At 42.4% G+C, this 21,723-nt stretch overlaps 1 protein-coding gene across 3 annotated transcripts in view; it reads left to right on the top strand.

Moving 5' to 3' along the window:
• DOCK5 (dedicator of cytokinesis 5) overlaps positions 1-21,723 on the top strand; it is a 222,176-nt gene that overhangs the window by 105,408 nt on the left and 95,045 nt on the right. For all 3 annotated transcript variants that reach the window (XR_007913841.2, XM_017338016.3, XM_051832054.2), the window contains exons 7-13: positions 2,020-2,155; positions 3,576-3,733; positions 4,850-4,931; positions 8,962-9,091; positions 11,873-11,945; positions 15,642-15,784; positions 18,348-18,473. Coding sequence is in view for 2 of the 3 variants with exons in the window: in XM_017338016.3 (XP_017193505.2) it covers positions 2,020-2,155; positions 3,576-3,733; positions 4,850-4,931; positions 8,962-9,091; positions 11,873-11,945; positions 15,642-15,784; positions 18,348-18,473 (848 nt within the window). In the remaining variant the exon portion in view is untranslated. The remainder of the gene's footprint in view (positions 1-2,019; positions 2,156-3,575; positions 3,734-4,849; positions 4,932-8,961; positions 9,092-11,872; positions 11,946-15,641; positions 15,785-18,347; positions 18,474-21,723) is intronic.

Raw genomic sequence — 21,723 nt, 5'->3', positions numbered from 1 at the left:
ATTACTCTCGGACATCTCTCAGAGATAATACAGCTCATTATTCTACTTGTTTAAATGTCTTAGACTCTGACAACTATATTCAGAAATAGCTGAGTAAATAGGGCGTGCAAAATTTAGATTCAACTGATATTTATGAAACACCCATTTTGTATTGTTCTCGTACACAACTTGATTATAACCCTATGAAGTAGCTGTTATTATTCTCATTTTATGGGTAAGAAACAGACCAAGTGAGCTTAAGTGATTGATTTCCAAGTCAATAGATAATAAATAGGAAAGCTTAAATTTGGAAGCAAGACTTTCACTCCATGCGTAATACTCCTTTGTGGGGGTTAAGAATTAGCAGTTTCCTCTCTGATACTTGTTCATAACCATAGTGGTAGCAGTTCCATGGCGTTAGAGCACGTTTTAAAAAGCCAGCTAAGTGGACGAAGGCAGATCCCCAAAAGCAGCTTCTGTTTTTTGAGGTCTTGCCACAATACACTGGCCTGGGGGTCCTCCTGGGGTCCTCCTGATTTCCAACATGGGATGCAAACATCCCACAGATGGCAGACCATGCCTGTTTGCCTGTCCCAGCTCTTGGAAGCAGTTCAGGAAATGAAGCCGCTGTGTCTGAACCAGTGTCTGAGCAGCCAGCAGGCCATGCCTCACGAGTCTGGGTGGCCTGTGGGTCTGGCTGCTGTAGAAAGGAACCTGCCAGATCCAATCAGCTGATGGAGATGCCGTGAAACACGAGGCGGGAAATCAGCCATGTTTGGAATTGGCACATTTCACTGTTAATCCTGGAGCACTGTTGCTGTTTGGACATCCCCACTCCCAAATTAGTGGTGCCTGGAATGCACACTGGCATTCAGATAGCAGTGTCCTGTTGCTACTGTAGGCCCCAGATTCTTGCAGCTAAGCAGTTTTTTTCTACTGCTGTGTGCCCTCTGGACACCAGAAACTTAGTGGGGAGGGATTGTGCTCACCATACAGCCCTGCTGTTCCATGCAAGTCTTAGAGCTATGACTTGACACAGCTCCAGTTGCTACAAGAAGAGCTAACATTTATTTATTTAAAGAATCATTTTAATTTTACTTTATTTGAAAGACAGAGAAAGAGGTCTTCCATTCCACTGGTTCACTCTGCATATGACCACAATGGCCAGAGCTGAGCTGATCTGAAGCCAGGAGCCAGGAGCTTCTTCCAGGTCTCCCAAGGACTTGGGCCATCTTCTACTGCTTTCCCAGGCCATAGCAGAGAGCTGTATTGGAAGAGGAGCAGCTGGAATTTGAACCATCACCTATATGGGATGCTGGCGCTGCAGGCTGGGGATTTAACCCTCTGCACCACAGTGCCGACCCCAAGCTAACATTTATTGAGAGCGTACTATATGCTAGATAGTGTGTTAGGAGCATTGCATGCATTATCTCATTAAATTTTCTACAGCCAACATGAAAGTTAGGAAATATATTTAAGTGAGGAAACTTGGGCTTTAAAGAATTAAGTAAATTATCCAGGATCACAATGCTAGCAAGTCTTAAAGCTAAGGTTCAAATCCTGGTCTAAATGATACCAGAGCTTGTGCTCTGAGATGGGTTATGGGATAGCAGCAACCAGAACTTCTTTCTTGATATACTTTGAATCAGTCTTTAATTAAATATGGAAATCAGGACAAGCCTTAAATGAATTGTGCATTGGTCTCTCATAGTTCATATGCTGAATCATGGAAGGCGAGCAGGAAGAGCTAGTGGACTTTGATCAGCATCAGTGCTGGTTTTGCCTTTCCTGTTGAGTTTCTGTGGACCATTTAATTTGCATATCTTCATAGAGTTTGGCTAACAGTATCTCATGAGTTTTTACACATGGTTATTGCATGGAAAGGAAGAGGAGGTAAATGGAGAAAAGTAAATGAGCTTTCTTAACTTGACTGGGCCACCACCCAACATTGCTAACTGAATCCTCTGGGTTCCCTGGTGAGGGCCCTTCTGTGAGCCTGTCCCTGAGGGGAGAGTCAGCTGATCACTCCTTTCTCTCTAGAATGCTGGGGTTAGATCTGGTGGTGCGAGATGACAACGGGAACATTTTGGACCCAGATGAAACCAGCACCATTGCTCTCTTCAAGGCCCATGAAGTGGCCTCCAAAAGGATTGAGGAAAAGATCCAAGAAGAAAAGGTACATGACCTCAGTGTGCTGATGCTGGCACTCCAATTCCTTTTTTTTTTTTTTTTTTTTAATTAAAGAAAGTGATTCGTTGACAATAGAAGTCATTGTATCCTCATTTTAGAAGTGGAACACAGTGAAAAAGATGAGGGAGCTTTGTGTCCTGATGTGGAAAGAATGCAAAGATACCCAAGTGAAACGATCAAGCTGCAGAAGAGTATTACACAAAGCTCTTATCTGTGTTTCAAAAAACAATCCACATACATTGATGCTTGTGTTTGCACAGACTGACTCTGAAATGATAGACAAGAAATTGATAATTAACGAATGTTTCCAAGAAAGAACTGGGTGTGAGAGAAGCTTTCTATTATGTGCTCTTCTATATTTGGTACATATATTATGCTTCATAAAATAAATCCCATTTTTAAAAGATTTATTTTATTTGAGAGGCAGAGTTACAGAGAGAGAAAAGAGAAGTATGTCTTCCATCTGCCTAAATGGGCATAGTATATCTTCCAACTCCCCAAATGGCCACAGTGAATGGGGCTGGGCCAGACTGAAGCCAGAAGCCTGGAACCTGGAATTCCATTCAGGTCTCCCACGTGCGTAGAGGAGGCCCAAATATTTGGGCCATCATATGCTGCTTTCCTAGGCATGTTAGCAGGAAGCTGGATTGGAAGTAGAGCTGCTAGGACTTGAACTGGTGCTCAAATGGGATGCTCATACGAAAGCTTAACCCACTGTGCTATAGTGTCAGTCCCTTAAAATAACATTTAAAAATAAATTACTTGAACGATTTTGAAAGCAGTGGGTGGATGTTAAAGAAATATTAGAAAGAAAAAGGGAAAAGTCACGCATGTTATGACTGCCGAGACCCAACAGCACTAATATTTGGGTATGTGTTCTTATTTTTCTGTTCTAATGAATAAAGATATGTGTTCATTTTATTGTAGTTTTGATTGTTTTAGTATAGTCGTAGTAATACTTGTATTTCTGAATCAGTCACAAACTGTGCCTAAATGCGAAGCTTTTCCAAACCAACCTTTTATTTCTGGTAGGGTTATCCCATAAAGAAGGTTAATGCATCATGGTGTTTGATGCTTTTGAGCTTCTTCCAGAAGCCATTGTGAGAGATGAGAGTTCTTGAAAGTACTAAAACCACAAGTTACCACCTTCAGACAGCATTTAGTGAGTTACGTGGGCCCGAGGCCCTGAATGAGGCGGCCTGGACCATCTAAACAGTAACGGTTGGATTTATTGTATTTTGCTCACTGGATGTACCATTCGTCTCCTCAGTACACCCTTTTCTCAGCCAGGGCTTCTCCATCTGGGTGATGATTAGATTTGTCTCCCATTAGCAGGCTGATCTCTTTGCCGGAATGTCCTATTTGCTGGAACCAAGAAGCTTTTGTCTCTTTTCCTCTGTGTTCAGTCCATTCTGCAGAACCTGGACTTGAGGGGCCAGGTCATCTTCAGTGCTGTGCACACTTACGGCCTCTACGTGAACTTCAAGAACTTTGTCTGCAACATTGGGGAAGACGCCGAGCTGTTCATGGCCCTCTACGACCCAGACCAGTCCACTTTCATCAGGTAGCGAGACCCAGCTCACCTGCGGCTGACCTTGTACAAAAACTCAGCCTTAACCCCACCCCCACTTTCCCTCACCCCCAGGGGCTCTTTGCTAAAGTTGAGAAGGGAAGACAGAGAAGAGGGGAGAGCCTCTGGGCAGTAGAAAGTAAAATCCTTTGCCTATCACTGCTGGAACAGTGGGGCCACAGTTTGAGTACTGTCTGGGATTTAAAGATAAGTAAAACTCATCAGGATGTGGATGTGGGAGTCAAGAATTTAGAGCACTGAGGGGAAGAGCTGAAAGAGAGAGGAATACACGGAGAACAGGGGGTTGTGGGGGCAGGGAAACCACTGTGTGTCATACTCTAGTGGTGGGGACTGCATTAGGAATGCACAACGCCCTGGGTGCAGGCTGTGGCCTCTGGGTGAAGAAGATGCGCCAGTGTAGGTGCATTGATTTTATGAAAATGGTGGGGGATGTTGTGCCTGTGTGGGGCGAGATACATGGGTATTTTCTGCGCTTTCAGCTCAACTGTGCTCCGAACCCAAAGCTGCTCTGAAAAAAAAATATATATATATGTATATAGTTTTTATAAAAAGCAAGACCATGGGGAAGGATAATGGCTGTTGTATAGCCCTAGAGTAGCTCTGCTGCTGAGCAGCTAAGAAAGCGAAGATTTTAATTTTGAGAAAGTGGCTAAAATTACTGACTAATTGTTTGTTTCTAAAGATAATGTTTTTGAGTATAGTAATGTGGATTAAGGGGGAGTGGTTGGGAATGAATATTATAAAATCAAGTTCTTGATTGAACAAAGCCAGCGCTTTTGTACAGAGAATTTGAGATGGAAGGAAGACCCCTGAGAGTCGAGTCGCATAGAATCTGCTGTGTCTGGGGCAGTCTGTGGGGGTGGTACCCATGGAGCTACGGCATGGACACCTCTCCAGAGCCTGGAGGTCCGTGGTGGCACAGCCAAGTATGCACTCCTGGTTCCCGCTTCTACTGCCTGCCAGCGGGTGTCGCTGAGCGTCTCTGGTCCTTCCCTTGACCCTTGCAAGTCCGTCCTAAGGAGAGCCTCTCTTCCCAGGGAGCTTCTCAATAAGAATAATTTGTTGTTTTTTTTTTTTTTTCTTTGCCAGTGAGAACTATCTAATTCGCTGGGGCAGTAACGGGATGCCCAAGGAAATAGAGAAGCTTAATAACCTTCAAGCAGTGTTTACTGTAAGTCTCACCTTCTGTGTAATTCTTTATGCTATTAGCAGATACAATGATAAGTCATGGAAGACATAAAAAAGAAAAGAGGAAAAATATTATAATTCCCCTTGAAGGAGAAACACCACTTATCTTATTAAAGATTTTTTTCTCTTGTTTAGAAATTATTTATTTATTGGGGCTGGCGCTGTGGCACAGCAGGTTAAAGCCCTGGCCTGACGTGCCGGCATTCCATATGGGCGCTGGTTCGAGATCTGGCTACTCCACTTCCCATCCAGCTCTCTGCTGTGGCCTGGGAAAGCAGTAGAAGATGGCCCAAGTCCTTGGGCCCCTGCACCCACATGGGAGACCCAGAAGAAGCTCCTGGCTTCAGATCAGCATAGCTCCAGCCATTGCAGCCAATTGGGGAATGAACCAGCAGATGGAAGACCTCTCTCTCTGCCTCTCCTTCTCTCTCTGTGTAACTCTGACTTTCAAATAAATAAATAAATCTTAAAAAAAAATAAATTATTTATTTATTTATTTAAAAGGCAGAGATAAAGAGAGAGAGAGGAATCTTCCATCTGCCACTTCACTCCCCAAATGGCCACAATGGCTAGGGCTGGGCCAGGCTGAAGCCAGGAGCCAAGAACTCCATTTGTGTCTCCCACATGGGTGGCAGGAACTCAACTGCTTGGAACATCCTCTGCTGCCTTCCCAGGTGCATTACCAGGGAGCTGGATCAGAAGCAAAGCAGCCAGGACTTGAACTGGGGCTCTAATGCCGGATGCCAACATTATAAGCTGTGACTTAACCTGCTGCGCCACAATGCCAGATCCGACCCCACTTATTTTTTCAACAAATATTTATTGAGCGCCTATCAGATGTTCACATCCATGACAATCTGGGGGGAGAAATCTCTGCTCAATCAGCTTTTGTTGTGATGCATTAGACAGGTAATAAGCACTAATCACATGAGTGTGTGGAGTACACAGAGTGTTCAGAGGGTTGGAAATCCCCCCGCTCTGAGGGTGTCAGGATCATCTGGCTGGGGGAGGTCAGGGAGGCCTCTGTGGGAAGGAACCATTGAAGTGAGAACTTGAAGTTGACGAGAGAGGGAGCTATGAAGATAGCTGTGGAGAAGAGCATTCCCAACCAAGGTCACAGCCAGCAAGGCAGGATCTCAACATTTTCTCAAGTGTAAATTAGAATGGGCTTTCCTTCTCAAGTGCACAGAATGGATAGGGCTAGATCTGGGGACATGCTCTCTCTCTCCCTCTGGCTGGGAGCTTACTAGGGTTCTCTCACCTTTTTATAAATTCACCACTTGAAAACCTTCTACTGCTGCCCCCTTTGCTGTGGGAAGCCTTGGTGGGAAGGGATCCCCAGCTCCCGTTAGGTCTGAAGGAGAGACCCTCCCTTTTCTCCTTCGCTCCTTAAGTCCACATGTGTACTTTATCTCCTTCTTCTCTTACCAACTTAGAGCAAGGAAAACAGAGTCTAAGAGACAGTGAATGAAAAGAAAGCAACAGGAAGGAGTTGTAGTCCTGGTTTAGGCTGTTTCTGTTCCTGCTGTTAATATCCACCCCTAGGATGGGCATGGGCTGATTGCTGTCCCCACACTGCCCCACCCGTGGCTTTACCACCTGGGAAATGCAAGCACAAAAGACCAAGAACCCTTTGTGGTGCCTCCCTGTTCCCCAACACACAAAGTATTTCCTCAACACTAAGATAGTCAGGGATTTCTTCTAAAATCAAGAGTCATTTATCAGTCTATTTGTATATTCTTAGTTTTTTAAGATTTTTTTTATATTTGAAAGGCAGAGTCACAGAGAGGCAGAGGCAAAGAGAGAGAGAGAGGTCTTCCACCTGCCAGTTCACTCCCCAAATGGCTGCAAGGGCTAGAGCTGCGCCGATCCAAAGCCAGGAGCCCAGAGCCTCCTCTGGGCCTCCTATGCAGGTGCAGGGGCTTAAGGACTTGGGCCATTTTCTGTTGCTTTCCCAGGCTATAGCAGAGATCTGGAATCGGAAGTGGAGCAGCTGGGACCTAAGCCAGTGCCCATATAGGATTCTAGCACTGCCAGTGGCAGCTTCACCCGCTACGGCATAATGCCAGCCCCCATGTGCATAACCCATCATAACCTGATGATAACCTGACTTAACACACACTGAAGGTCAAACTGATAATAACAATGAACTATAACAGCCCGAGAAAAAAGTTAAAATTCGTTAAAAAGTATTACTGGCCGGGTGTTGTGATGCAGCAGGATAAGCTGCTACTTGTGAGGCCCATATCCCACACTGGACTGCTGGAACTTGAGTTTTCCACCTCCACTTCCAGCCCAGCTTCTTGCTAATACACACCCTGGAAGGAGGCAGCAGGTGATGATTCAAGTACTTGTGATCCTCCCACTTACATGGGAGACCTTGATAGAGTTCCTGTCTCCTGGCTATAAGCTGGCCCAGCCTGGCCATTACAGGCATTTGGGAAGTGAGTCAATGGATGGAAGATACCTTATCTCTCTCTCTCTCTCTCTGTCAGTCATTCAAATTAATTAGTTAGTTAAACTTTGTTTTTGAAAAGTATGATTGAATCTTTGCTCCGTCTTCTAATGAATATGATTTTCGAACGGTTATAATTTGTCCCTCTCCCCTACCTTTCCCTCAGTTATCTTTTATACAAATTTTTTTTATATCTTTTTTTTTTTTTTTTTGACAGGCCGAGTGGACAGAGAGAGAGAGACAGAGAGAAAGGTCTTCCTTTTGCCGTTGGTTCACCCTCCAATGGCCGCCACGGCTAGCGCTCTGCGGCCAGCGCACCGCGCTGATCCGAAGCCAGGAGCCAGGTGCTTCTCCTGGTCTCCCATGGGGTGCAGGGCCCAAGCACTTGGGCCATCCTCCACTGCACTCCCTGGCCACAGCAGAGAGCTGGCCTGGAAGAGGGGCAACCAGGACAGAATCCGGCGCCCCGACCGGAACTAGAACCCGGTGTGCCGGCGCCGCTAGGTGGAGGATTAGCCTCGTGAGCCATGGCGCTGGCCTCTTTTATACAAATTTAACACTACTTTTTCCATTCAATAAAATCTGGTGAACGTTTCCTTGGTCATTCTTCAAACATTTCATTTTTAAATGATCATACTATTTTATAACATCAACGTGCTGGAATTTATGTAACCGACCATTGGCATCCATATATATATATTTTTTTTTATTAACTGAAGCCTTGCAGAACCTAGAGTTGAAATTGAGATGGTTGTTTCCATTGGTAAATATTCCTTTTTTGGAGACCTGAACTAACTCAATTCTAGGGGGTATGAATTTAGAATGATTATCTGAAAACGAATTCTTGATTCAGTAGAGAGACTTTGAGCAAAGAATTTGAGATATAATTAAATTACCTCTGATGCTCAGTCAGTGAGATTTGTGAGCTCATTCCTAGGTTCATTCACCCATCCTTAATACAACCAAGTGTAGAACATCAGCCACAAAAGCCACAGATGCCCCATCTGCACGTCCTCTGTTATTTAGTACACACTGAGAGACCTTCTGTGGAGGTTTCTATAAACCCCTTCGTAAACAAGGTGAATAATTACAGAAAGCCATGTCTGTGCTATGTAGTTCTTCCCAGGATTGTTCTGCAGAAGAATTGAAATGTCACAGGCTTGCATGGATATGCAAGTAATGTCAGTGTCGTGCAAGTTTTTATTTAATTTGACACTGAAATGCATCCTGTCCTGAGATATATCCTGGAGGAATATAAAGTAGCCACAGTGAGGGCCCTGCTTTTAATTACCTTGTTAACTTGATTAACTAGAGATCTAGACTCTGGTCAGGTTCAGAAAATTGAAATAGGAGCTGAGGATCCAAAGTGCTTTTTTAGGAAACAAGATCATTTTCTCGGATGCCCATCACAGTTTGGAGATGGATATGGGGAGGAGAGGAGTCCCATTTCAGCATTGTACTCTGAACATTGTGTTGTAGCATTCAAAGCAAAGGGAAATGAAAGTGACAGGGGGACCCAACCTGACCTTTCTCACACAGCCTCTGTCTGCCGCTTCAGGACCTCAGCAGCACGGACCTCATCCGGCCCCGCATCAGCCTCGTGTGCCAGATTGTCCGGGTGGGCCACATGGAGCTGAAGGAGGGCAAGAAGCACACCTGTGGGCTGCGAAGACCCTTTGGAGTGGCAGGTACAAGAAAGATGCAGAGACAGATGTGAGTCTACAGCTGCCGTGGAACGCAGGATGGCAGTTCCTCAGCATAGAACTACCATATATTCCAGCAATCCCATTACAGGGCATATACTCAAAAGAATTGAAAGCAAGGTCTCAGGGAGATAGCTGTATGCCCGCATTCATAGCGGCGGTGTGTACAATAGCCAAAAGGTGAAAGGAACCCAAGTATCCATCAGTGGAAGGATGGGTAAGCAAAATATGGTCCATCCATACAGTGAACTATTACTTAGCTTTAGCAGAGAAGGAAATTCTGATACATGCTGTAACATGAATGAACCGTGGGTATGTTGTGCTGAGTGAAATAAGCTAGTCAAAAAAGGACTAATACCGTCTGATTCCACTTACTTGAGCTTCTTAGAGACGTCTCATAGAGACGTAAAGTAGAATGACGATTGCCAAGCACTGGGGAGAAGGAAGATGGGGAGTTACTACTTCTTGGGTACAGTTTCAGCTTTGGAAGATGAAAAAAGTCCTGGAGATGGATGGTGGTGATGGCTGCATAACAATGTCAATGCATTTACTGCCACTGAACTGCATACTTAAGATTGTTAAGATGGTAAATATTATGTTGTTTGTTTTTTTACCACAATTTTAAAAATATGAAAAAGAAAGAGGAAAGGAGGGAGGAAGAAGACGACAGGCAGTCCCAGATCATGTCATGACTGTGTCAGGCACACAGCAGTTACTGTCTGGGACTGCCAGTTCTCTTTGCTTGGGTTCTGTGTCCTCACTCAGCCCACACTTCTCTGTTTCCCCCGGTGCACATCTCAGTGTCTTAATGCACAGAACTTCAGTCGTGCCTACTGAAATGCTTCCTGCTTACATCTGCATATTGATTTTAATGGAATAAAATATTTGCTGGAAGTGGTTTGCCTATCCAGGAAATTTAGTCTTCAAAGTCAGAATTGGTTTTGTAAGTGCTTTCAAAGAGAGTCCTTGGCTTAAATCAAACCCCAGAACCTTCCAGGAGGCCCTACACCTTCCTCTGTAGTTTGTTAAATTTAAATTAAGGAAATTGATTTTTGGTCTTACATTGACATTTTGGTCAACAGTGGTTTGAAAATCATCAATAAATGCCCTGATTCTCCTGGAACAAAGGCCCAGATACTCCATGTTCTCAGAGTCAAGGTGGTGGGTTATGTGGGTAATGAGGCAGCCTCTGACTCCTCTAATCCTTTGTTCTCCTTGAACTGCCCTATTCCCTACCTGCTGTTCAAGATGTGACCAAAAGGTTACTTTCTTATGGAGAATTAAAATATACTCTCAGGAACAGCAAAGGAGCCCTGGACCAGGACTGTTTAGTTATGTTATTTTACTTATATATTAATTTACTTATTTATTAATTTACTTATTTAATATTTCATAAAAGGAGTTGAGGCATATTCAAGGTTGTTTCTTTCTGAATAGGCCGAAAAGACTTGAGTACAAGCTTGCTGCTTTTGCTTGGTCTTGGTTTTCTATTTCAGGTGTGTGCATATACATATGTGTATGAGTGTGTGTGCTCACGTGGGTGTGTATGTGAAGGTGTGTGTAAGTACATGTTCATAAAAGTGTGTGCACATGTGCATGGGTGTGTGTATAAGTGTGTGAATATGTTAAGGATGTTGAGTGTGGTGGGAGTAGAGTGGATACTAACTTACTCTGAGGCTTGATGCCAAGCGTCAGCAGAGGTCGGGAGTAACTAGATGATGACACTGACAAATGAACTGCCAGTTCTGGAGGGACAGTAAAAATTTTGCCGTATTTTTTGGTATAATTTTTGCAGGCTTCCATTATAAGCTAACAACAAATTTAATGTGATGCCTTGCTTTCTGTGCCTTCTTAGCACCAACAATTATTTCCCAACCCTTACATAGTGTGTTTTCTGAGTTTCTTTAGAGAAAGCATTTTCATCTCCAAACAGATCATCTAGGGAGACTGGATTATAAAATGTGTGTTTTATGGTCAGACTGTTATTTATTACAAATGGACCATCTCTTTCTGGGGCTCTGCATAATTTCAACAGCTTTTGAGTGGACCAATTACTAATAACCTAGACACTTGGGCATATAGTGGTTGCAAAATTTGGCTCTGTCATCACTGTTGGGTTCTGATCATGGCTTTACCACTTAAAATGGCTGAGAGCAAGATATTTAATTTTCTGTGTCTCAATTCATCATATCTAAAAGTGGAACAAATAATATCTGTATGTGCCAAATAATGCCTGCAACAGGCTTACGGCAATACTTACTAAATGTTCTCATGTGGAGAGGAACAAATCACTCCCTAATGTGTTTTGTGCTGCTGGCCCAGGTTTATGTGGAAACAAGGTGAGAACCTGCCTAATCAAAGAGATAGTAGACCACGTCAACTCTTGAATTTCTGTCCAAGTCTTTAATTCTGCTGACATTCCTGCCAAAAATATGGGTTTTCTGTGGCACAGGATGCAGGCTTACTAAAAGTAATCTGAGCCCCAGTTTCTCAAGAATTTAGCAACTCAGTCTTGCAGGAATTTTAAAAGGGTGCTTTGCTGTGCGGATCTGAGAAAATCCAGCCCTCCTCCCGAATGCCTCAGGAATTGTTCTGCTGGGTTGGGGCAGCTAGGAAATTATCATTGGCGAAGATACACAAGATCCATCCTGGCTTGGTGTCTTCCTTCCTCCAGGGCTCTGTGTTTCCTGATCCTGTCCTCTGCCATAGTAACTTACTGAAGCATGAAGCAATTAGTTTCTTTAATTAAGTTTATCTCTTTCCTAGTGATGGATATTACTGATATCATACATGGGAAGGTGGATGATGAAGAAAAGCAGCATTTTATTCCCTTTCAGCAGTAAGTACTTTGGCATTTATCCCAGGTGACTTGAGACCTGGATTTGCCACTCAAATAGTATGTTAATGCAGAAACAGGTGCTAGGACACATTTTCCCACTTCTGGAAAGAAAAATCTACAGCTTGAAGATTATCAGATAGATGCTGGACAGAGGCTTTATTCAAAGTCCTTTATATGGGGCTCTAATTTAACAGGGTAAACTGAACATTCCAAATTCCATAGAAATGAGCAATGGAATATAATATAAAGGGCAAATGTATACCTGCACTGGTGCCTTTAATTGTCAGCATGGCAAGGTAGGTCTGTACTCTGTCATACACAAGATTCCTTGTATCAAAGGACACAGGGAAACACATTGCATAGCACAGGGATTATCAAATTGCATCATGCATGTGAATCATCTGGGAATCTTGTTGGAATGGAGAATTTTATCCAGTAGGTCTGAGATCCACGTGGAATAAGCTTCCAGATGATGCTGATGCTGCGGGTCTAGGGATTGACCTTTGTAGAGCAAGGTTTGGGAGGGATAGAGTGAAGGGCTGAGTAGCCATTGAGTTAGGCATCCAGCAAAGGGGTACATAAAAGGATCCCTTTTATATAAAAGTGCTCTCCCAATACTGAGCTTTGGGGCCTGGCATTGTAGGTGTGCCATTAAGGAGCCTACAGGCCAGCAAGTCTCTAGCGATTACTCCGAGGATGTATGGGTGTGAACCTGGTGACTGCTCTGCACTCGGGCTCCTCTCACCTCCAGCACAGGTTGGGTGGCCTAGGGGAGACAGGACTGTCCAAACTGACTGCTATCAGGAGCCGTCTGCTGGTTGGAGGTCATTGTTTCAGCTAACCGGCAGCCACCACCAAACATGGGTAGAACAGAAAATTCCAAAAACCAGCCCAAGGATATTGAAATCAATCTACCATTTCTTTCAAATGAGTGGAGAAAGATAAACTATTATGCAAGAAAATTGCCAATTTAAGAAACAACTTAAAGTCTAGTCTCAAAACTTACACCAGTATAAGTTCCAGATGATGAACTACATTACTAAAAGAATTAACATACGGAAATATACAGAAACTAGAAGTCTTATCTCGTAGTGACATGGGAGAAGCCAGCTTTTAAGTCAGACTCCAAAAATTGAAGGTTTAATCACCAAAAAACTTAAAACAACTAACTTATAGAAAAAACTTTAATAAAATATTTGCTGTGAGTATTCTTGGTATATAAAAAATTACTAGGTACATAAAAAGGAAGTACACACATAGAAACAGGCTAAAATTTGAGAATCCAATGAAATTCACATTAAAACATGAGATTTTTGTTTTGGCTTGACTAAGTTTTAAAATTATTTAAGAAATACAGTGTTATAGATGTAAAGAAATATATGTTATTTATAGGCAGTCATTGCAATGCAGTAAAAGCCTAAAAATTTAGATATTTCAAAATGATAATTTCTACTAGTATAGTCTTAGTTGTTTTTGCCCCTCTTTTCACTTATCTGGTTCCTGTTTTTAATAATAAATATGTAATATATAATTTTATTTAAAATATAAGAATCCTCATCTTTCCATTTTAAGTTTGACCCCCTTGGACTAGTTTCTAAATATAATAGTACAAATAGCTTCTGTTAAGTGGTACTTTCCTCTTCCATATATGTAATTATTTTTTAAATATGCTCTTATCTGCTATCCTACAACCTATGTGCTGACTTTGCAAGAATGTGGTGAGCTAAATATTAGTGCTTTGTGCCAGTATTAATTGTGAGATAACTTTTATGTCCATGAATACTGCTCCTCTTATACATATGAACATACACTCATATATATATAGACATTATATAACATATAAATATATTTAAAGTACATTGAATACATAGATTGAATGTAATCCAGTGTTAAGACATTAAATTTGGTTTATAAATTGAATGAAATTATTAAATAAAATATACTGAATATATGTTATAAAATATAAGTACATATAACTTTTATGTCCATAAATGCTGCCCCTACTATATAGATGCATGTATATTATTATGTATGTATTATATGTGTGTGTGCAGAAGGCAAGAAGCATTCATGGATATGAAAGTTACTTGAAGTAGACATCTACGTATTTGTTTTCACCTTTGTGGTCTCTTCCTTTGGTTATGGGCTTTCCTGCTCAATTTCTGAACTAATGCTTATCCTGCAGCCATGTCACAACGGTGAGTCCTGAGATTATCTCCACTGTGTAATAATACTTGCTTGGGGTCCCCAAGGAGCCCAGACCTAATTTGATTACCACTCACTGCACAGCCAATAACCACTCTAAAATGTTAGCAATAAAATCACGACCTCTGGCATCTAACTCCTAAGGTTTGTGGGAAGTGTTTTCATAACCTACGTCAAATACTGTGTAGTGTTTTATTTACACTGGAGAGGCTGTGTACCTATTCTGCTGGTCCCCTTAGGGTAGGCAGCTCAGATTATAGCAATCCCAATCTCCATTCACATTGCTGTTTCAGCAGAAAGCTATTCTGCCAGTGGTAAGCAGGAAAGACAGAGTCTGTTATAGTGCACCGGGCTGACAGGAGTCAGGGACAGCATCTCAGTGGTCAGTAGCAGGGGCTGTGCTGACCTCTTTGATCACCCTCCATGAGCCTCAGCCTGACATAATCATGCAAGTGCAGCTTGCATGCTGGTAGCCATGCCTTGCGATCCCAAATGCAGTTTGTCATTACTCAGAAATCCAGGAACACCTTCCAAACGCCCTATACACTTACTGCTCTGATTCACCGTGTGTTGGTGTTTGATGGGCCTGAAAACGTGCATGATCCAAGCCTACCTCCGTGCAGATGAGGAAACCAAGGCCCCAGGAGAGGCTGGACGCCAGGTCTCCTGCCCCTTTGGCAGTCCTTCCTCAGTTCCATCATTGCAGCAGCCTCTTATACCTGGGAAAGATCGTTGAACTTTGACTTTGATTAGAGTCAGCATTTGGCGGTCAATTTTGTTTGTTCTTGAGATTTCCTTTCCTCCTTGCCTCAAGTTATTTGCAAGAGGAATCTAATGTTTAGGTAGACAACCAATGAGAAAATAAAGGGAAGTGTCAAAGGACAAACACAACAATTTAATTTAAAGATCTTAATTGGCCTTATATATTATTCTACAATTTGGCAACGCATCATTCCATAACATAGAATAAATATTCCAGTGAGCCAAGCAGAGGAGGTTGGTGTTTAGGCCAAAAACAATAATGGGTTGGTCATTTCAAACTTACTTTTCTTGTAGGACAGGAACAGGGAAGCAGAACAAAAGAAAAATAACTGGTAGTATCAGGTTACCATTTTTGTGGAAAGGATTACAGCACAGGAAACTTCATTTTCATGCCAGTTGGAATTGTCCTATTTGGGAAATTTAGCTGTTACCTGGCTAGTCCTGATTTCTGGGGAAGTCAGATAAATGGCTTAGTTACAGCTTGGTAACTTGGAACTTAGTGGGAATGACTCTATTTTGATTTTTAGCCTGATTGGTTGAGGTCTACTACAAAGGCTCAATGCAGAATTATGGCGCCCTATAATTGTTGTTTTACAATAGAAAGAGCCCTGTTGTTAGATGGCTTTAGTGTTTATGTTTCCAGATTATTCCCACCAACACACTACCATCAGCAGCTGGTGCTGATGATCCTGAGAATCCCTCCAAACCTGTTTTCTCTGTCTTTCTCAGAATTGCTATGGAGACCTATATTCGACAAAGGCAGCTCATCATGTCACCTTTGATAACATCAAATGTGATTGGAGAGAATGAGCCACTCACTTCAGTCTTGAATAAAGTGATAGCAGCAAAGGAAGTGAATCACAAAGGACAAGGTACACAGCCCTGTGTCCTGGGTTGGGAGGGTACTTATGTGAGGGTGGAGGTATACAAAGCCAGAGCCAGGTCCTTGGACTCCTGCCCTGTCATTATCTTTCTCTGATACCAAACGGCCTCTGTTAGGAACCGCCAATCTCACACATTTAATGCAAGAACCTTGAGAATGCACCCAACAGTAATTGGATCACAGTGGAATTTGAAAATGTATGGAACAAAAAGAATTTTTTAAAGATTTGTTTGAAAGGCAGAATGACAGGGAAAGAGGGAGGAAGGAAAGAGGAGAGAAAAAGAAGGGACCCGTGTTGTGGCGTAGCGGGTAAATCTGGCCCGCAATGCTGGCATCCTACATGGGCACCGGTTTGAATCCCAGCTGTTGCACTTCTAATCCAGCTCCCTGCTAAAATGCCTGGGAAAGCAGCAGAGGATGCCCCAAGTCCCTAGGCCCCTGCACCCAGGAAGACTATGATGAAGCTCCTGGCTCCTGGCTTCAGCCTGGCCACCATGGCCATTTGGGATGGAAGACCTCTCTCTTTGTCTCTGCCTCTCTCTGTAACTCTGCTTTTCAAATAAATAAAATAAATCTTTAAAAAAAAAAAAAAAAGAAAGAAAGAAAAAGGAGAGAGAGAGAGATCGATTGATCGATCGATCTTCATCTTCTGCTTCACTCTCTAGATGTCCCCAAAAGCCTGGACTAGGTCAGGCTGAAACCAGGAACCAGGAATTCCATTCAAGTCTTCCACAAGGCTGAGTAGCAGGGACTTCCAGACACTGATATGATTGAGGCGTCCCAAGTGGTGACTAAACCCACTGTGACACAACACCCTCCCTGGAACACATTTTTATCCCATGAGTCCCTCCTTAATTTTGTCTACCCTGTATTTCCAATGCAGACTCTATGTAAATGCACAAAGGAAAAGATTCAGGAATAATTATGTTGCTCTACCCTCTGAATAAGTTTTTTCCATTCCTTAAAATTGGCAGGAAGGAGACCAAAGAAACAAACTATGTATTAATATAAAATAATTGGAAACCCTTTTTTGGTTGTTTTAACTGAGAAGTACTGCTTGTTGGAAGTGCATTTTAAAATCATAAAACAGAAAATAGTTAACATTTTTTAATAATTATTTTATTTATTTGAAAGAGTTACAGAGAGAGGTAGAGCCACAGAGAGAGAGGTCTTTCATCACTGGTTCACTTCCCAAATGACCACAATAGCCAGAGCTGAACTGATCCGAAGCCAGGAGCCAGGAGCTTTCTCCAGGACCCAAGGACTTGGGCCATTTTCTACTGCTTTCCCAGGCCATAGCCCAGAGCTGGATTGGAAGAGGAGCAGCCAGGACTCGAACTGGCACCCATATGGGATGCCGACACTGCAGGCTGGGGCTTTAATCCACTGCACCATAGCGCTGGCCAATAGTTAAGATTTTTAAAATCAGATGCCAGAATGTTGACCATCTTTGGATGATTTCGAAGACTGGGCCACTTTCTGTCACTACTCTCTAGCTGTTTTTTGCAAGAGACATTTAGTAAACATTTCTTTTCCAGTATTTGTAGTTCTTATTAACTCACAGTGATTCTGAACAGGAAAGACATGTGAAAAACCCATAAAGAATCTGAAAAAATTCAGTTTGCTTAATATATTTTTGTTTCTTTGGAGATCTAGCCTAAAAATATAATTTGTTGGAAAGGAAAACCCTTACACTAGATAGGTTACTATATATGATAATTTTTAACAAAACTGAAAATAGTGCTGTTTAACAACAAAACAGGCACTTTTCAAATGTTTTGTGGACTTTCCAAATATTTTTTTGGCTGCATAATATTCCATTGTTTAGATTTAAGAAAGTTAAATCCCCTACATAACCATTGAAGTTCTGTGTATGTGTACATATATTAAAACATCACATGGTACCCCATAAATATGTACAATTTTTATTTATCAGTTAAAATAAAAAAATTTATACAAAATTCTTCTTAAAAAGAGAAAAGAAAAAATTTTCATTCTCACAGTTTAATAACCATCGCTTATTTTTTCTTCTAGTTTTTTGCCTTTTTTCCTATTTGCTTCTTTCTTATATTAGTGATTTATTTTAATGAAAATAGAAGTTAGCAAGAAAATTGTCCCAGCAATAAAAATGCAAGAAAAATGTCCCAGCACATATTTGAAATTATGGCTGTTTTCAGATTTGTACCTCTTTTGCCATATATTTGCTACATATTATAGTGTTTATCTCATTGTTTGTATTTCTTTCTATATCTTTTTTACCACTGAGATCACACATTATGGCTTTATAATATGTTTTGATATTTGTTAGGATCTATATCAGCCTGTTCCTTTCCTAGCCAAATAATCATCTGTTCACTTTGTCAAATTCTGAAAGTATCCATGTTGTGATTTTGATGGGAATCTCATTAAAATTTTATGTTAACAGATGGCAAATTTACACCTTTATATTAAGGTATCTTTGTTGTTATACAACTCATGTTTTTCTCAACATTGGTGTGTGTGTATTGTATAGTTAACACAGAAAACCAAAAGCTTTTCTTCTCTCTTTAAAGGACTTTGGGTGTCCCTCAAGCTATTACCGGGTGACCTCTCACAGGTTCAGAAGAATTTTTCACACTTGGTTGATAGATCAACAGCAATAGCTCGAAAAATGGGCTTTCCTGAAATAATACTGCCAGGTAAGCACTTTGTGTGACTCACCTGTTTTGCTTCCACCATGCAATGATTACTTCTCACTAAACAACAGAGGGAGCTTGGATCTGTTAAGCATGGTTACCTGTCCATGGGGATACATTCAAGAGCCTGAAACAGCAGGTAGTACCAAGCTATATGTGTACTATGTTTTTTCTCTTGTGTAAGCTTGCACCTTTTTCACTTAAAGGAAGCACTGTATAGGTTCTCTTTGGTGTATCCAAATTGCCAGCATCACTACCAAGGATTGCTTGACACAACTGCTGATAGCACAGCAGTCTGATAACAGATAGCTGAGAAGTGACTGGCGGGCAGGTAGTGTATACTGTGTGGATACGCTGGACAAAGGGGTGAGAAGGAGCACAATGTTATGAGATCTCACCACGCTGTTCAGATTTTTTATTCCTACAATTTTGACCTTAACACTTTCAGACAGAAAGCTCAGACAGCAAAACTGCAGGTCATGGGCCACTGTGTTTATGTCCAGTGGCAACAAGTCCATGGGAAATACAAACAGGGTTACCTGTTTGTATCCTAAAAAGCTAGCAAATGTGCAAACCCAATATGATGGATTTCTTAAAAAAAATTTTTTTAAAGATTTATTTATTTATTTATTTGAAAGGCAGAGTTACAGAGAGGCAGAGAGAGAGAGAGAGAGAGACAGAGACAGAGAGAGAGGTCTTCCATCCGCAGGTTCACTCCCCAGATGGCTGCAGTGGTGGGAGCTGCGCCAGTCTGAAGCCAGGAACCAGGAGCTTCTTCCAGGGCTCCCCTGCGGGTGCAGGGGCCCACCCATTCAAGCCATCTTCTGCTTTCCCAGGCCATAGCAGAGAGCTGGATTGGAAATGAAGCAGCTGAGACTTGAACCAGTGCCCACACGGGATACCACCACTGCAGGCAGCGGCTTTACCCTCTACACCACAGCACCAGCCCCCCAATATAATTTTTTGTAATGTAACTGACAACTTTCTACTTTATCTCCCTTTATCTTGTGCACAAACCCTTCCTAAATGCTTCCCTGGCTTGGCTTCTGCTAAGGAGAGTGAATGACAGCACTGGGTTCCCAGTCCAAACACGGATTTGCTTTGTGATCCTAATGATGACCCCAGCACTGTGGGCTCCATGCTCAGTTCAGTGCCAGGGAACCCCTCTGCTCTGGCTTTCAGTGGTGGTGACAGTGAAGTCATCAGCTATTTGTACTTTCTTATCTTAATTTCATCCTTTTTGCCACTATGTGCTGGTGATCTGCATTTGTGTCCTCTGGAATTCACTGCCTTCACCCATCCATGTAGTAAAAGGATATCATTCCCTTGAGAAACTTTACGCATATTAACATAAACTAACTGAAATTAAGAAAATGCTAGAAAACTGCCCATGCCATGTTAGAGAAATCCTAAAAGACCAGCTTCTTACTACATAAAAATTCAGGATTTTTTAAGTTTTTATTCATTTATGTATTTGAAAAGCAGAGTGACAGAGGGAGAGACAGACAGACAAACAGGATGGGAGGTCTTCTGTCTGCTGGTTCATTCCTTAAATGCTCCCAACAGCCAGCCTGGGCCTGGCCAAAGCAAGGAGCCAGAAGCTCCATCTGAGTCTTGCACTTGGGTGGCAAGAACCCAAGTACATGGGCCATCATCAGCTGCCTCCCCGGTTCGTTAGCAGGAAACTGGATCGTAGGTGGAGACAGGACTGCATCCCAGGCACTCTGATGTGGGATGTGAGTATCCAAAGTGGCTGTTTACCTTGCTGTGCCACAACATCAGCCACCAAAGTCAGGTTCTTTGAAAGTAATAGAAGATCTTATCCTTCCTTTGGAAATTTAAGGGTCAATAACCATTTGTTGCTGTATACGATGCCTGTACATAATGTGTTTTAAATGAATATTTGTAGAATGAATGAAAAAAGGCTGATAAAATGAAGATGATATATTCTTATTTTCTCATAAAATCAAGTAGCTCTTCATCTGCATTTTTCAGAGCTATTTTATCCTAATACATATTTATAAACATTATAGGGAAATTTTTGTTTTATTCTTATGAAAAAAATTACTATTGTAGTAGTCCTTAAATGAAGGCAGCTTTACCAATACAGCAAGACAGGAATCTGTAAAGAAACAGAGAAATTATTCCTTGAACAAGGCAAGTTTGCCTTTGAAATATGACTTGGAAAATTAAAATTTAAGGGGCCAGCTCTGTGGCACACTAGGTTAATCCTCCACTTGCGGTGCCAGCATCCCATATGGGTGCCATTTCTAGTCCTGGTTGCTCCTCTTCCAGTCCAGCTCTCTGCTGTGGCCTGGGATAGCAGTAGAAGATGACCCAAGTGCTTGGGCCCCTGCTCCCGCATGGGAGACCAGGAAGAAGCACCTACTCCCTGACTTCGGATTGGCGCAGCTCCGGCCGTTGTGGCCACTTGGTGAGTGAACCAATGGAAGGAAGACCTTTCTCTCTGTCTCTGTCTCTTTCTCTCTCTCTCTCACTGTCTGTAACTCTGCCTGTCAAATAAATAAATAAATAAAATCTTTTTACAGAAAGAAAATTTAAATTATTTTTATCAATAGGACTGCCTCGTGGACAGCCCCAGCTATAGTAGGCATTAAAGGACAATGGTTTCTAATGCCGGTCTGTAGATTACCTAATAGAATCACCTGGGAAACTTTAAATTCGAGATTCCCAGATTCCTCTGGAGACTGACTAGGGCTCCCTAGGTGTTGTGGTGATGAACCAGGTCAAACCAAGCCCCTCAGCTAGGGGCTGCTTCCCATCACTGTTCCCTCCATGCACCTGCCCCTCTAGGCCAGCTGTTCTTCCTTTCTGCCCCTCATGGGCTCAGGCAGGTCCTCAGAGTGGTTATATTCACTCTGTGCAGGGTTCTTTTCTGCAGAGTGGCTGCTCTCTAGCTTCCCCTTGATTGCAGTGTCTAATGAGCCCAATGGGCTGGAGCCTGGTGACTAGATCTGGCCCCTCAGCAGTTTTCAGTACTGTCCATCTCCCCCTCCTTGAACGATCTCCTTCCCTCCTCACTGGCACCCTGCTCTCTGGGGCCACTGCTAAGACCCCTTTATCAGCTTCTCCATCACCTCTAAAAAGCAAAATTCTTCAACATTGGATCCTTAGGCACTACGTTAGTTTGCTACTAGTAGGCTGCCCTAGCAGTATACCATAGGCTAAGCGGCTTAAGCAGCAGAAATGTAGTTGCTCACAGTTCTGGAATGTGGAGGTCTGAGACCGAGCT

This window comes from Oryctolagus cuniculus, chromosome 2 (genome assembly GCF_964237555.1).
Source record: "Oryctolagus cuniculus chromosome 2, mOryCun1.1, whole genome shotgun sequence".
Lineage (NCBI taxonomy): Eukaryota > Metazoa > Chordata > Mammalia > Lagomorpha > Leporidae > Oryctolagus > Oryctolagus cuniculus.
The sequence above is the reverse complement of the archived record's forward strand: the minus strand, read 5'-3'. Positions and strand labels throughout refer to the sequence as shown.